The following is a 16,623-nucleotide window of genomic DNA, read 5'->3' on the forward strand; positions in this document are numbered from 1 at the left end:
TGCGTACTCTCTCTCTTCTATCACCCTTAGGACGTCCACTGCCTTCGCCTCTTGAAATGTAGATACGGGTGAATGCGTGTGTATGCTAGAAAACAACAAAAAAAAAAAGAAATGTCAAACGCCGAACGAAGCAATTTAGTTACTGTCTTCCACCAACGTGAAAGTGGCGTGAGTCAGGTGGATTTTTGTCCACGAGAGGCCAACATGCGCTTCCTCAAGGAGATTCTCGCTGTAGCTTGTATTGCGAGTGACACGGGCTGATTCGTGACGTTCAGATGAAGCACCTACAGGTTAGGTAGCAGGTGAAGTTGCACAAAAATAAATGAAGAGCAGGAGAGGCGGGTGGTCTGGGGGTGGGGAGAGGCTCCGCACTTACCCCAGCAAGAATCAGTTAGGGATCTGACTGCCTGTCTCGTAGATTTCATTATTACGTAAACGAAAACATAAACACGTATGGAGAAATTCTGTAGATGTGTGCAATTGGAAGTTTTTGAGAACAAATCAAACGCAATCAAATAGTGCCAGATGCGATTCGAATAGAATCAACTATGAAATTTTTTCGAACAGTTCGCGAATAATGTACTGCCTCCTCACCGTTAATAGCAAACAAAGTTTACGTACTCGTATTCACAACAACAGAGTGTTTGCCATTACACTCCGCAATATAAAGCTTGTTTAATGAAAAGCATAAATGGAAGATTGGGCAAATTAATCGGATTTTCGCTGCGTCGCCACTACCGCAAAAGATGCCGGTGCCGTTGGAGGACTGAAAATCGAAATCAAGAAATGTGCAAAGCGCCCATTAAGAAAGAGGCCTAAAAGTTGCGTTTTTCCAGAGTAGTTAGGGCAAGAATATTTTAGAGTTTTTCAGGAAGCGCTTGCACCAAGACGAGCTGTGCCATGAGCGCCTAATAATTGTATCGCTGGACTTTCTACGCAACGTAGTGTTTCGGAACAGAGAGTGCAGCCTAGAGTCCCACGACCGACATAAGGCTGAGCATAAACGGGACGCACCGTTCTCATTGACAGTTAGACTAACGTCAATGTCGGATGGCAAAAGTGCAAAAATGACGCGCGTTTGTCGGTGGTGAAACAATATCATGAGTCAACGTAAGTAAAAAGCGTAGCTGAGAACCTCCAAGCGGCGCTACTATGCATGCCTAGAGAGAACTGTAAGTGAATTGTAAGGGACTGTCCCGAAAAAAAAATAAAGCAAACTTTCGGGAAAGTGTTCAGACTGGCGTGACCAGCGTTCTCTCTCTACCTGTTGTCCGAACATCGGGCATACTGATGTCTGTGACGTTTTTGAAAAGGCACTGGCTCCTCGGTAGGTTCGTACCGTCATTGTGTGGCCTAAATTTACGTGCAAAGTTTACCCCGCCGCGATAGCCCGGAGGGTATGGCGTTGCAGGGTTGAGCTGGTTGTCGCGGATTTGACTGCGACCACAGCGCATCGCATTTCCAAACGAATTTGGGAAAAGCGATAAGACGCTGTTTACATGTAGAGCGTTAACTATGGCGAGAACGTCGAGCCATGCGCATGAGTCGGCTCGCGCCTGTAAATCAGCACTCGCCTGGCGAATTAATGCGATGCGCTTTCCATTACCGCTGTCTACATGAATGCGGTGCGCTAGAAATCCGATACGATGCGCCCATATGTCGCATTCATGCAAACGCGGCTATAGCTGTTTCAAATCTCCTGAAAAAGTACGCGTCGATTAAAACCTACTGGAAACCAAACAACTTGGTCTTAGTCCGCGGAGCGAAATGTTACCTGCTGGACCGACTTTTGGAGGCACTGCAGAAGGAAACAATGAAGCGACGGCTGGGAAACAGAGGTTTGCTGCGTGACGTCATGCTTCCTCCTTCCTTTTCCTTCCTCCCCCTCCTCGCACATAAAAGACCTATTCCTTTTAGTTTATGCATCGCCACATTTTGCTCGATGCAGGCGCTGCATTTCTTCTATGGCATCGGGGCGTTCGTGAGCCCGATGATCGCGCAGCCGTTCCTGCTGAACGAGGACTGTTCGGTGTTCATCGACAACAGCTCGGACTCCATGCTGGACCAGGAGGACATGAATCCTTCTGGGGGAGGCCTTCCGGCGACGTCGCTCGCCGAGGCCCAACGCAAGACGCACATCGACTACGCATTCTGGATCATGGCCCTGCTCATGGCGAGTGCCACCGTCTTTAATTTTTTTTTTGTCTAGTGCCACTCAGCTGGAGTAGAAGAGAGATGAACTCTTTTATAGGAAAGATAAAGTTTACTCTGTTGCGCTCAATGTTACTCAATGTCACAATCAGTAAATGAATCGGTAGCGATCTTACTTTGACGTTGAACGACTGCATGTAATTGCCTAAAAATTTGAAATTCTACTTCTGGCAGTGCAGTTATCACCAAAGGGGATGCTGAAAACGTTCACCACTGTCTTGAAGACATTTCTGCACAGGACGCTGCATATTGTTAAACACTCGGCGGAGGGTTGCTGGAGTTCTGTGTGCAATGCGGCGGGTGATGGCAGTCTGTAGCTCCTGCAGTGCGTGAGGATGTTCTCGGGCGTTCTCTTTTTCGAGTGCAGCTCACAGACACTATCAGACGTACTGATCTGGTAACCGCAGGTGAAACCGCGGTGTCATTCACAATCATCATAATATTTGCGTTTATTTTCTCGCTGCACGGCTTCTTTTCGGACAGCTAGTATTTTGAAATTACTCGAGTCATTTCCCGCCTTTTGAGGGGAAATATATATAACCAATAGAAGTGACGGTGTTGTTAGCTGCTCTTCTATCCGTAGGTCCCCGTGGTCTTGTTGGCTCTTTCTCTCGTGGGAAAGCAGTGGTACCGGCGGCGCCTTGCCTCCCAAGATCCAGGAACCAAGCAGGCCTGGTACGAATCCGTGGACGATCCATCCGGTAAGTCGGCGGGCTTGGCTTGAATGGTCAACCAGACGCATGCTAACAGTTACTGCTTGGTTTCCTTCTAACGTACGCAGCCTTTCTGCATTCAAGGAAAACATAGCGAACTAAGTTTCATAATTTAGAATTTCAAACCCTTTTGTGCATATTTAGAAACTAGTTGAAGTCTTATGGATTCTAAGTTTCTTGTTTATCAAACGCTACAATGTGATTATTTAAAATTTCACATATCTTATTTTTCAATTATTTTTCCATCCTTGGACCAATACGTGGGTATTTAGCATGAATTTCAGTTTAACGTGTCGCGTGTACTTCAATGGCTAATTTTCAGCCACGCCCTGGCTTCACAAATTGGCATACTGCGTGCAACAGCAATCATCAAGCCATAATACAGTGTGCGTTAGTTTTTTTTTTTTACTTAGAACGCTTTAAAAAAGAAAGTCCACAAAAGTTACATGAATCACATAACTACAGGCTAAATATATGCCCCGGCGGAAATCCTTTTCAAGAAAAACCAAAGCAACCAATTCACTAATTAAAGGAATAATAATAATAAACTTGATAAAATACAAAATTTACCGCACATGTTTGTATTGGAAAACTGAAGGAAATCGTCAGAAAAGTCTAGTTCCGCGTTTCTACATTTCAAAATGGCCATGTAAGCCGAAATAACTGGCTTAAAATTATTATTTTTTAAAATTTATGATTACATCCGCAACACTGCGAAGCGCAGCTCGTGGTGCAACCTTGTTTTCTCTAACAGGGTGGCACAAGATGACACCAGCTAGATGTTGTTGCGTACTCCAGGGTAGCGTACCGTACTGCTGCCGAGAAGTAGGGACGCCTGCCTATCGAAGCTCGACCGACATTACTTATTGGGTAGCATCGCGTCGTCCGCGGGCTGCAGGCATCCTGTAGACCATGGCGACCGAGCAAGGGCGAGACGATTTGCTAGTGCGAAACTTGCACTGTTTATTAAAAGGTAGCTGAAAGAAAATAAGAAAAGCATGAAGTATGAAGTCTCAAGTATGAAGTCTCTCAAAGTACATTTCGGAGCCCCTTAAATAGGCTCTCCACAAGTTGTGGGCGGGATCTTGCTTCCGTCGATGTCACGTGACAGGCACAGAGAGAGGGTCCCTCTCCTGCATTACCGAGCACGGGAAGGAGAAGTCAATCCTCTTTTCGACGAATCCTGGGAGAAGGTCGGGTGGATGACCTGTCGCCCGTGGGGTCCGGCCAAGTAGAAGGTAGGGGGATGACGTATCGCCCGTGGGGTCCGGCCAAGTAGAAGGTAGGGGGATGACGTATCGCCCGTGGGGTCCGGCCAAGTAGAAGGTAGGGGGATGACGTATCGCCCGTGGTGTCCGGCCATATAGAATGTAGGGGGATGACGTATCGCCCGTGGTGTCCGGCCATATAGAAGGTAGGGGGATGACGTATCGCCCATGGTGTCCGGCCATACCTAACAATGTGCAATGTCCTCATCAAACTGGCTCATAACAAGCGCATGATATTACGGTACCTGCGACATAATCAGTGCGAAATAATAGCTGATATATGTATAGCTGCCGAAACTCGTCGCAGGTCCCCGCATAATGTTCTTTTATTCTTTCCTTTTTTTCCGCTCTGTCGCCGCAGTACCGGCCGTCCCGGACAAGACGGGCAAGGCGACTGGTACCTCGCAGATCATCCTGGTTGCGCTCCTCACTGCGGCCATGATGTTCCTCTATGACGGACTTCAGGTGATGTCAATGCGCTTTGATACGTCAGAAAAATTAGTCAGACAACACGTTTTCAATGAGCAGGAAACCTGTCGGACGTTCAAACTGTTAACACGCCACCGATAGCTGCGCCAGCACCAGCCGAGATGACACTATATGACTGTGTTCTAAATCTTGTTTCTGCTCAAGATAAGCACAGATAAGTATGTTGTACATTATTCGTCTGTTCTGGGTTAACAGAGACTATTCCTCTGTTACTCCCCAACTTTTCCATCACGTTTCCAAATAGTGTACAAGTTTGTAGGAAGAAGTCAGTGAAGATGGTGCAATATTGTTTTTTTTTTTGCGCAAGTACGTTTAAAAGACAGCTGAAATATCAAAACGGGAAATAAATCAGGTATTTAACAGGTGGGAAGGGCAAATGAGAACAAAATATTGTGCATGCGCGTTCATTCGTTCGTCCGTGTGTGTGTGTGTTTATGTGCGTGCGCGTGCGTGCGTGTGCGTGCTTCATGTGTGCGCATGTGTGTGTTTATGCATTGTGTGCGGGTGTTCGTACGTGTCTGTATGTGTATTAGTGTGTGTGTGTGTTTTGGTGCGCTGTGTGCGTGTGTCTTGTCCGTGTGCTTTTGTGTGTTTATTTGTGTGCGTGTATGTGTGTATTTGTGGATGCGCGCACGCGATGTGTTAACCATAGGCAACCCTCACAGCTATTATCTCTGCCGCATTGAGTGCGACAGAACGATAGCACGCCAAGCCCAAGTAGCACGATACACGCCAAGAGCGCACAGTCAAACAACACCGCATGCTTGATGTTTTTGCGAAGCCGGAGTCGCGTCCGCTGATGGCGACCTTTTTCAGACCCGACTCTACGTGCAGGGTGTATAATCGACGCTCAGGCGCAGAAAACAAGTGACTGTATCGACGTGATTGAACCGACGCCGATGAAATGCTTCAAGTGCAATAACGTTCAACATTCGGACTGCCAGGCATCGGCTTTTGAAGGGTTTGCTTTAGGCTCTTGAGTTTAATATCAGAGTTAGTTCCGTACCTGTACGCTCAGTCCATCAGTAGTTCTTTGCAGAAACTGTCTTTGTTTACAGTTTGGTATTAGCAAATGCAAACGTAATGACGCCCAAATGCTTCGTGACTCACGCTGACCCACCTCTCCCTCCTTGCAGGCTGCGTACGGCGGCTACATCTACTCCTACGCCGTGAAGGGAGCTGCGCGTCTTCCAAGAGCCGACGCTGCCTACCTCAACGCCCTCTTCTGGGTCAGTACACGCCTTCTTCCAAGAAAGCCCGCTTGGAGTCGCGATATTCGACATTGCACTGCGGCCGGCACCTGCTTGTGTTACTGAATCAGGTGCTGTCGAAATAGCAACTTCTGCCAAACAGCGGCGTGACAATGGCGTCGCTATGGCCAGTTACATTTAGAAGGAATGGAATTTGCATACTGTGGCAGAATAAGTTGTCGTGGTTTGTGGCTTTCACGTTTTGACAAGCGACTCCCTCCTCCGACATGTAGGCACGCTCGTGCACGGTATTGGGCAAAGTGATTTCTACAGCAGCACAAGTGTTCTCTGTACCATTAGCTAATTGTTTTGCATACGCGTTTCACTCAATTCTTTGTGATTTATGATGCAAGCTTCCTTGCTTTCGCTAAATGATGTTTTGTTTTTGTTGTTGTCCGAAACACTGAAGATATATATTATGCATGTTTTCTGTCCTGTATTCGCACAATGGCTAAAAAGAGTATAAGCGCTGGAGAAGAAGTCGCTTTTCACAAAATGTGAATACATTTCATATTTTGCTGCCAGGAAATCTGATAAGGAATGGAATCGATGCCACTACACTAAAATACGCTTTTCTGGTATTTCTTGCTGCTTCATGCCTGTAGCGTGAAGCAGAACAGACCAAACATGTGATTTGTAAAGCACCTTTTGCTCGAATTCCCTGAGTACCACACGTCCGGACACATCGCAGCAACCCAGGGCCACGGAGCAAGAAACATTTAGGAGTGGAAACTCCGCTGTTTGCGGCGACCAGAAAAAGTCACAAGCCCGCGGAGCCGTTATCGTGCTGGCGGCGCCTGGCGGCTTGGAAAGAAATTACCGCCGTTGAGAGCGCGCCGGAGCCGCTTGCCCGGGCGCTGCATATTTTTTTTCGCTGTGGCTTCTCCGACGCGCCGCATGGCGCCGCCACTGTATACGGCCCCGTCGGCGCATACAACAATTGTGACCTTATCTGGTCGCCCGCACTCGCTCGCGCTGACGGGAGTTTCCCCTCCTAAATGTCTTACTCCGTGCCCAGGGCACACAACAGCCACCGGAGGCTTGCAGACCTGGCGTGTTTATATCGCTTGGCGAGCCAAGTGCGCAAGGAGCTAACGAGGTGGCGCCCTACAGCTTGAGCGCTTTAAAGACATGAACGCTTATGAGCGCTTGGGGTGCCCCGCAGCAGGCTTTCATTGTTCCATAACACAAAACGTCACACAAAAGCAGGCGCCACGGCCGTATCGAGGCGCCCTGTGAACGCTTCAAGCAGGCCTCCAACTCAATCGTGAGCTCTGAAATGAGCTGACGTAAGTGGATCGTTATAGGCGACGAAAGCAACGAAAAAAATAAACGAAGAAAGAACGAAACGAGCTACCACATGAACGAGTATAGAAGACCATGCTGGCGCGAACAAGTCGATCAACTAGAGGTCTGGTCTACAGAGTTAAAACAGAGTGTAGAATTCTAATGGCATTGAACCGCACTTGCTCTGAGAACTTTTACCGGAATGGAACGCGATCCACGGTTCCCATTTCACATTTGCGTGTCCTGTTCTTCGCAGGGCATGTTTGCCATGGGTCGGCTCATATCCATCGCCCTGGCCACCAAGCTGGCCCCAGCCCTCATGCTGCTGTGCAACGTGGTGAGTTTTCATTGCCATCACACCACGGTTCGTTCATCACTGTGACTGGTTCATTGATCTTTTTTATGGTGCGAAGGCTTCTGATGCCCTAGAGCGTCCCGACTAATGCTTTGATAATATGCACAGGTTGAAAAGCCCGATCTGTATTGCGAGGTTCGCTGAACTGCGTCGCTTAGCTCTTTCAGTGTCACTGACGTACCGGTACGTTCCCGCGTTTCTGTCCCGTAATGTCACTGACGTACCCGTACGTTCTATACACTCTCCAACGAAATGTACGCAGTAACCACGAAGTTGGCGAGCTCCATCTACTTCCGCAATCTGTGCATATCTCTAGAAGCGTATTTCCTCATCTCTCTGGCTTTGCTCAGACTGCATTTTTGTTAGAACGTTGCGCGGCGCGCCCCTTCGCGGGCGTAGTTCCTCCGGGCGAGTGCGCAGCCGCAAATGGGAACGGTGGCAAGGGTGGCTCCCAGACTTTGCCCGTTACTGCGGCGATTCTTCCTTCAAATGTTCGCCCCTTAGTGCGTGGCCACAACTCTTGTGTGCTTCTTCCATCTGTCGTACGGTTATGTAAGGTTTTGTTTCACCCTGACGCGGCGGCGCTATCGCGGAAGCGTACACGTCAGAACGAAACTACGTAGAAGATAGAAAACGAAGACAGGAGTGTTAGGACTACATTGAGGGTGAATTTGCCATTATCCGTGTCGATATTGAGCGCAGCACTCAGGCGCCCGTTCCTGCGGCGAGCGTCCGCGTCGTCCCTCGGCGTCCTCGTAACTGCGCGAACGAGCACAGCGAAGGATGAACGAGCGAACTTGCAGCGCGGGTGAAATACGGTGATAGCGAAGAGTGCGTGAGGAGGAAAGCGGAGGAGGAGTGTGCAGAGGAACCACGAAGCTAGCTGAAAGCGGAAGAAGAGGGCATGAGGAAAGCGTGAGAAGAAAAGCATAGCACCGCGCAAGACGGGCTTTGGGGCGACGATAGCTACGAGACGGCGTCAGAGTAGCGGGCGTCGTCAATTCACCAATTACGCCACCGATACCGTATATGGAAACAAAGCACTGCATGAACGGAAATCTGTCTGCGGCGGCTGTTGTGAATCGCGCCCACGCGTCACCCACGCGCTGCCTCTCGCGATCTTCCGAATAGCGTAGCAGTCGCGCCACGCATCGCTCCGTTTGCACCGTGCCGCACGAAACAGATAGTGCGCGCCAGCCAATGTATCACGAAATGAACACATGTATACAGCTGCGCTCAAATTTCGCATTAGCGAGTATCATAATCGTCGGTGAATTTTTTTTTCTTCTCTGCATAACCGAAAATAAACAGCTGTGTCCGTTTTGCAATATCCGGGAAAGAAACCCGACACTGGGGGTGCGTCACCTCCGAAAATACCCGACACTCAAAGGTAGAAATACCTGGCTTGGCTATAACATTCACTAGTGTCGTTCATTACTATGCGAACACGCATGTCGTGCCTGCTAAGTTTTGCAGTCGCTGTCAACGCTGCGTTGACTACTTGGTAAGCACTGATGAATGGGCGGAGTCGCCTCGTGGCAAACGTCTAATTAACGCCTTTGGCCGTGTTGAGACGTAACAAGGCCATAGAGATGTCAGAACTACTGAACGGTCTCATAAACCGGGCGTGCAAGTCGTTCATGCGTAACTTACGATAAAGCTGAAATTGCGCCTCTGGCTTACTATGAAGCAGGAACGCTTCCTGAGTATGCGCAACCAGACATGTTTATGTTTCACACGTCCGAGCTTGCCTCTTAATTGTACTGTGAACAGTGCACCTCTGATACTGCACGCAAATTTAAATGTTATTCAGGCTGAGTAGACACCCATGCATTTTCACTAGTTTTTCAGGTGGCCCTAGAGTCCTTTCTGAGTTTTCAGGAATGCTGAAGGGTGCTTGACAAGATCACGGTGGAATGTCCAAGTGTATGAAGGAGACTTCAGTGCTTGAAATTCTTCGTTCGCTGCTCCTCGTCGTCATCATCATCAGCAGAAAACTGTACAAAGAAGAACAAAAAAGTTAAAAACATGAGAATCGGTGACGACTGCTATTAGATAAAGCGCGTTCAATTAAGAAATGCTGGCGCTTACCGGGGTGCGGTAAGCCGAGCGCACAAGAGCTCCATTTCTATGGTAATAAAAGCGCGAATGAATGTCGCGCTTATCAAATGAGAATGCGTTACGTTGGACGCTGGTGGTATCGTAGGGGGGTAATTTTTATCTCATGTTTTCTTGGCCTCTCGTGCGCAGTGTGGTTGCACGTTGGGTGTCACCCTCATGCTATGTGTCCCCTGGAGCAAGGCCGTGCTCATCATGGGCACCATGTTGATGGGCATCTTCATGAGCAGCGTCTTCCCAACCGCACTGTCGCTCGCCGAGCAATGCATCTACGTGTCACGTGAGCCATGTGTATTTGCCTTCTTTGGCTACCTCCTGTGATCATGGGATTTCTGCTTAGTTTCTGCATACGAGTGTACATGTCCATCACACTAGAACACATCTTACGTGCTTTATTTTTTGGCAGTTACCTGAAAGCTCATGCTGTCTTTTAAGGAGCACCTGAGCGGCTATGTCCAATAGCGAATTCGGTCGACTGTGCAGAGATGCTTACAGATACTGCGTTCGACGTTGTTCCTAGTTGCCGAGTCGTAAAGTGGCGCACAGCAATCAACAGTAGGATGTAGGTGCGTGGCTAATACCAGCCTTAAAATGTACATGGCCCTGTAAAAGAACTAAAAACAGCAACGTTAATGACAGAGATAGAAAGACATGGGCTGAATGACTGAACGGTGGGAGCTTTTACTAAATGATGGCTCACTTGGGCAATGCGAAAGAAGCGACAAAGGTTGGGGCACGACTGCGTATGTCGCGTCCTTTAGAGCACAGCTCTTAGAACGTCGGCGTCGGTGTAACCGAATTAATGACCACAGCGAAATCTGAAAGCGAACGCGGAGCGCAGCGAGTGATTAAAGACACGAGGAGAAAAGCGGAGGAGGAGGCTGTGGCGAAAGGTTGAGAAGAAAAGCGTAGTGCGGCGACGATGGCTACGAGATGGCGCTAGAATAGCGCGCGTCGTCTGGGAGGTCTGTCTGCGGCGGCTGCTGTGAATCGTGCCCACACGTCACCCGCGAGCTGCCTCTCGCTTTCTCCAGATAAACGAGGCAGTTGCGCCACATTTCGCTTCTTTCGCAACGTGCCGCACGAGACAGGCTGTCCGTGCCAGCCAGTATATCGCGAAATGAAAACACGTATACAGCTGCGCTCAAATTTCGCATTATGGAGTATCGTAATCAGTAGTGAACTTTTTATCCAGCCAGTTCTTGTCTCTGTGATGTGTCACGTTTCCCAGTAAACATGCGTACATTGTGCAGTGCATTACGGCAGTGACCTGTCTTCTGAGCTCGTAACGCAAATTGCGCTACACTTTAGACCATTGAAAGGTGAAATGAGCACCCCTATGTGTTGCTTTACAGGTGAGACAATAAATGAATAGAAACATTAAGTTGCATTATTGTATCGTATTGCTAGCGCTTTTAAATATATCACCTTCTGGCGAAAGCATAGAGACGCAAGCCAGTATTGGACACGAAAAAACAAAAAGGTTTCGTGAAGTAGATCAGATGTTCTAGCGAATACACTTCTTCACGACACGAATGGGTAGTTTTCTCAGCAGTCAGGAACAAATGCCGCTTTCAAGACGCTCTTTTTATCGTCTAGTTGACATTGCCTCTGGTTTAACGTCGACATGCCACTTTTCGTGAATTATTCATGTAATAAGAAGCCAACAAACACTGACACCAAGGACAACATAGGTGAAGTTACTTGTGCTTAATAAATTAGATAAAGAAATGAGACATTAATGTAATTAAATTAAAGTGGATGAAAAAACAACTTGCTGCAGGTGGGAACCGAACCCACAACCTTCGCATTATGTACTCTGTGGGCGACACGTGCATACACAATCATAGTGAACAAGCGAAGTTGACGACAAATGAAACTACTAGTATCGCTGAGGCGACATTATGCACCAAACAATAGAGATTGTTTATTTACTTTCGACAAGACGAATAGTTTAGCCACGCGTATTGCTGTGGCGGTGATCTGCAGCGACAGCCGAAACTCGCCAGTAAATCCGTTGAGCATAGGCAAATTAACCACGAAAACTCGAGAGGTTGCTATAGAAGGTTCGATCACGTTTCGCCAGTCCCCATCGGTGTATCCCTCAGGTATTCCGGAAAGATGTTACAGACGTGATCCTGTTCCGCGACGCTGTGGCTCCACGCATTACAGCCGGGGGTTTCTCACAGTAATACCACCGCGCAGCACTCCCCTCCCCCCCCCCCAACTCCTCCCCCCTTTTTTTGCCAAAATATTTGCTTGTCTTTCCGCTGCAGCCACCCTCTAGCACACCTCGCCATTTACGCCTGCAAGAGTCGACGCTGATTAGCGGTTTGAAATAAAACAGAGCATTAATCCTACGTAAGCTCTCAGATTTCTTACTGTATATTGAAACGTTTGACATTCCTTAAGGTCTTGCCATGTTCTATGGCTGATGAGCTTATTCTTAAGGCTGTAAAATGAAACTACTTTACACGACAGCGGGCTCTAATTACACTTGGAATGAGAGTAGCCGAAGCTTAAAACTGTACGTATTATGATCACCTGGTGTGCATCGGAGTATCTTAACACCAGAGTTTGACGGTGATAGCTATAAAAGTTTATTTCATACAGTTCTTGTTTTGTCTGTTTTCGTTTCTTCATATTTACTTACCGCAAAAGTCTTCAAAAAAGAAAACTTAATTTGTTTCTTTCCACAATGGAAGTGAAGGATATTAGCCGTATGATGAACGCAAACGCTCAGAATGCAAAAATTCTTACTGTATTCCTTTATAGTATGTTTAATTTCGTTCCCCGGGACACCGGCAAGCAGCAAAATCATATTAACCTCCCTTTTCAAGATATCATGGGAGAAAAACAATGTATTTCTGACTGCGTGATCTCAACCGCCACTGTCATTTTCTTCACCCCCTTCCGCATGTCGCATTAGTCAAGTCAAGGCTTGCGGCAAAAAAAAAAAAAGAATAACTAAATACTTGATAACGTTTCAACTGGGGGGAGTGCGTTTTTAATCACGAAATTGCGGCACGAGGAAGCTGGTGTCTCAAGCTGCTGAAGAGTCATTCAATGTTCATAATGCTTGAAATATTTTAAAAATGAAAAGGTGTTATTCAGAACATTTCGGCTGCAATCGCTCGCTTCTGCTTCCAGAACAGTCGACACGGTCTCAGCGAGCACAAAACAAACCAATCATTTGAAATTGTGATGTAATTACGTTTGGCATAACCTGAACTTGTGTCGCTTTTTTAAAAGTGATTTTTTTTCTTGTTCTGATACGTTCGCAGCTCGTACAACAAGCACGCTAGTCTTCGGCGCAGCGCTGGGCGAGATGTCGATGCCTGTCATCTTGGGTCACGTGAGTGGTTGCTAGCACATCTCATTTTCTTCTCGCTGCCTTTAATGCATCCTACGACGTGATCACAGAGAAGTTATTATTGCTAATACCGAGCTTTGTATCCTTCCAGCTTAGCTATATACCAATGCGTCATGATGTACAGAGAGACAGAGAGAGAGAAAGGCAAAGAATGGGAGAACTCAGGGAAGGAATTTTGCTTGCGGAGTCTAGACAAGGCGAGTGGAGAGAGCACCCCGCTTGGCAGTGGAGCTTGCCGCCTGAATTAACGGGCTCGCGGCACTGAAATATTTTTATCTCGGCTATTAGCGAGCCGATTTGAAAACTTTTTATCGGCATAACGCTCCCTAGAGGACACATAACAACTTCCAACGTATAAACAAAATTTGCTACGGGGCTTGGTGAGGGGCCCTTTAAGTAAAGCAGCAGAGACTTCATAGTGGATCGCGCTGGTGTTTTCAAGGATGTTGTTTTTCGTTATTGGGTGCTTGTCCAGTTGGTCTAGGGTGGCTGAGGGGGCTGCTGGTTGAAACGAGGGCACTCACAAAAAAGGTGCGCGATTGTTTCACTGCACCCGCAGAAGTCACAACGTGGGCTGTTGGCCATTCAGATAGGAAAGGAGTACGCATTTGAAAATGCTACTCCAAGCCATAGACGGACTAGAAGGGTGCAGTTGCGTCGTGGAAGGTCGGGCGCAATACGGAGCTGTAAATCAGGGTCGAGGGTATGAAGTTCTGCACTTGTGAATTCGTATGAATTCCATTGAGCCAACGTTAGATCACACGCAAGTGCGGAAGGTTTTTCCGCTGCGTCGGTTCTAGAAAGCGGAATGGCAACGCAGTTGACGCTGTCATCGGCACATCGGGCAGTTGCGTCCACTCCAGCATAGTCCTGCATGCCACAGTGACTAGGCAACCACTCACATACCTTATCGCGTCCTTCGTCAACTATGTGATGCTGGACTTCTCTGATCTCTGCGACGAGCTGCTCATGTGATCCATGGCGCAGTGCTGAGAGTACACTTTGTAGTGCTGCCTTGGAATCACAGAACACTGACCTTGCGCGGGGTGGTTACTCCTGAATGAAATGAAGAGCCGCACGCAGGGCTACCAGTTGAGCAGCTGTCGCTGATGATACTGGTACACGTTACGTTTTTAGCTGTATTTTGAAGGATCTTGCTGGTGTCACCACAGCGGCAGCTGAACTTCTGTATGTGTGACCGAACCATCGATGTACACGTGTACGCGGCCACTGTGCACTTCATGTAAAAGTGCTAATATGGCCTGCTTCGGGGCAAATAACGGCCTGTTAGCTTTCTTCGCGATTCCTGGGATCGTGGGGCGTATTTCAGGTTTGTGCAGGCACCATAAAGGGGAGGATGGCGTTGCTGCAGGCATGTAGTTCGATGGCAACAAGGTACGATTGGCAACAATTATACGACTGAAAGTAGTGTGTGGCCTTTCTGCAAGTAAAATAGCAAGACAGTGAGAAGGTAGTCGGGCAACGTGCCGAATAAGTGCCATGAGAGCGTCGGTTGTCCAATACGTTGATATTTATTGATTTCGAGCTATGACAATTGTTGCCGCTGTAGACGCACACCCCGGAAGACCGAGACACGTCCTTAGGGCTTGAGCTTGTAGTCCCTGGAGTACATGCATGTTTGTTTCGCAGGTGTTACCAAGCACAGGGAGGCTGTATCTTGCGAAACCGAGGAACAAGGCGTTACCAAGCTGCAGCATTGACCGCACCGATGTGCCCCGTCTCTTTCCGCCGAGAAATTTAGGGAGATGTATTATTTAAGCTAACCTCCTCTTTAGGTATGAAACGTGCGGGCTCCATGATAGGTGGCGGTCGATAATTACCCCCTAAGAAGTGGTGTTTCCGTGCGTTTGCAATTGCTTGCCCATTGACACTTACAGAGTAAGGCATCATTGCCTTCCGAGTGAATATAATAAGGCAGCATTTCTCTGAAGAAAGCTCTAAGTTCTGTTTTGGCAAGTGCATTGATATTACCTTAGCTGCCTTTTGTACCTTTACTCGTAGCTGCAGTCGTGTTCCAGCAGACGCCCAGATGCAGATGTTAGCATACATTGATACTTGAACTGTGTTGGGACCCGCCGCGGTTGCTCAGGGGCTATGGTGTTGGGCGGCTGAAAACGAGGTCGCGGGATCGTATCCCGGCCACGGCGGCCGCATTTCGATGGGGGCGAAATGCGGAAATACCCGTGTACTTAGATTTAGGTGCACATTAAAGAAGCCCAGGTGGTCGAAATTTCCGGAGTACTCCACTACGGCGTGCCTCATAATTAGAAAGTGGTTTTGGCACGTAAAAAGCCATAATTTAAGAACTGTGTTGGGCAAGCATGTGACTAGGCCAGCGAGCACTAGGTTGAATAGCGTCGGGCTCAACGCACCCCGCCTTGCGGTATTCCACAAAATGTTTGGTGTTCAGTCGTTGTGCCATCATCGGACATGACAAAGAAACGCCTGTCGGTCAAATGACTGTACAGCCACTGAAAAGTGCGACCATCGATTTCAGCTTCAATTAGAGCCTCTACAATGTCATAATGTGGTACATTATCATAGGCACCTTTCATGTCAAGGAATAATGCTGCAGTGAGTCGTTTCAGACGTTTTTGATGTTGAACAAATGTGACATAGATAATGTGATGACATACAGCCTGGCACGAAAGCTTACGGGATGAGGGATTTCCGAAAAAAAACAAGAAACTGAACTCCCGAAAAGCCAGGGCATTTATCCTGGACCTCAAAGCGGCAGTTTGTCGTATAGATTTTACGGCCTACATGGTGAACCAAGAAGTTGAAAGCGTAATGTCTAAACAGTATTCCGTTAAGTTTTGTTGTGGATTTGCACGTCTGCCTTAAGGGGTGATGACATTTTTGCCGATAAGTATAATAACGATGCGCAGTTTAGGAGTGTTTGGCCTCACATTTACTGGCCGCAACGTGCATGGGTTTTTGTAGAGCAAGAGCTGTTGAAGATGAGCAGATAACTTAAACAATTACATACAGTGTGACTTTCTTTAATAACCTCACCTAAATAAATATTTATGTATTCAAGCGGCACGACAGCAAACGACCAGAAGAACATAGCACGCTACACCGTATATAACCAAGTTAATCACTAAGATAAAAAGTTTGTTCAGGACGAGAAGACACTCAACTGTAATACCATTATTGTCACGCCTAAATAGCACGTCACGCGCGATTAGTACCGGTTGTGATAAAACCTTTCTAGTTAACTGGCAGAGCGACTAGTGCATATTATTGCTACCGAGCTATAGGCGTGTGTGCTGCCTTGTCCCTCCACAGCATCTTCATTGACGCTGTCCTTTCATTCGGATTCTATGATTGATTCGTCGATTCGTTCAGTAATTCATGCCGTTTGTGTTGCAGGAGTTCCACCGCATAGGACCCACGGCCTTTCCAATCACCTGCATGGCCCTATGCGTGCTCTCGTGCGTCGTCTACGTTGGCCTCTGGGCTGTGGGCCACCAGCTCACCGGAGGACGAGGTGTGGGACATGTGGCGCCGGCTTCGTTGCTACTCTTGCAAGGCG

General features: G+C 47.8%; 1 protein-coding gene across 1 annotated transcript in view; it reads left to right on the top strand.

Moving 5' to 3' along the window:
- Positions 1-16,623, top strand: part of LOC142558408 (major facilitator superfamily domain-containing protein 4A-like) — a 397,460-nt gene that overhangs the window by 367,753 nt on the left and 13,084 nt on the right. The window contains exons 3-10 of the mRNA XM_075670544.1: positions 1,949-2,173; positions 2,795-2,912; positions 4,554-4,657; positions 5,818-5,910; positions 7,475-7,555; positions 9,824-9,971; positions 12,976-13,046; positions 16,461-16,578. Coding sequence (XP_075526659.1) covers positions 1,949-2,173; positions 2,795-2,912; positions 4,554-4,657; positions 5,818-5,910; positions 7,475-7,555; positions 9,824-9,971; positions 12,976-13,046; positions 16,461-16,578 — 958 coding nt within the window. The remainder of the gene's footprint in view (positions 1-1,948; positions 2,174-2,794; positions 2,913-4,553; positions 4,658-5,817; positions 5,911-7,474; positions 7,556-9,823; positions 9,972-12,975; positions 13,047-16,460; positions 16,579-16,623) is intronic.

Source organism: Dermacentor variabilis, chromosome 9, assembly GCF_050947875.1.
Source record: "Dermacentor variabilis isolate Ectoservices chromosome 9, ASM5094787v1, whole genome shotgun sequence".
Lineage (NCBI taxonomy): Eukaryota > Metazoa > Arthropoda > Arachnida > Ixodida > Ixodidae > Dermacentor > Dermacentor variabilis.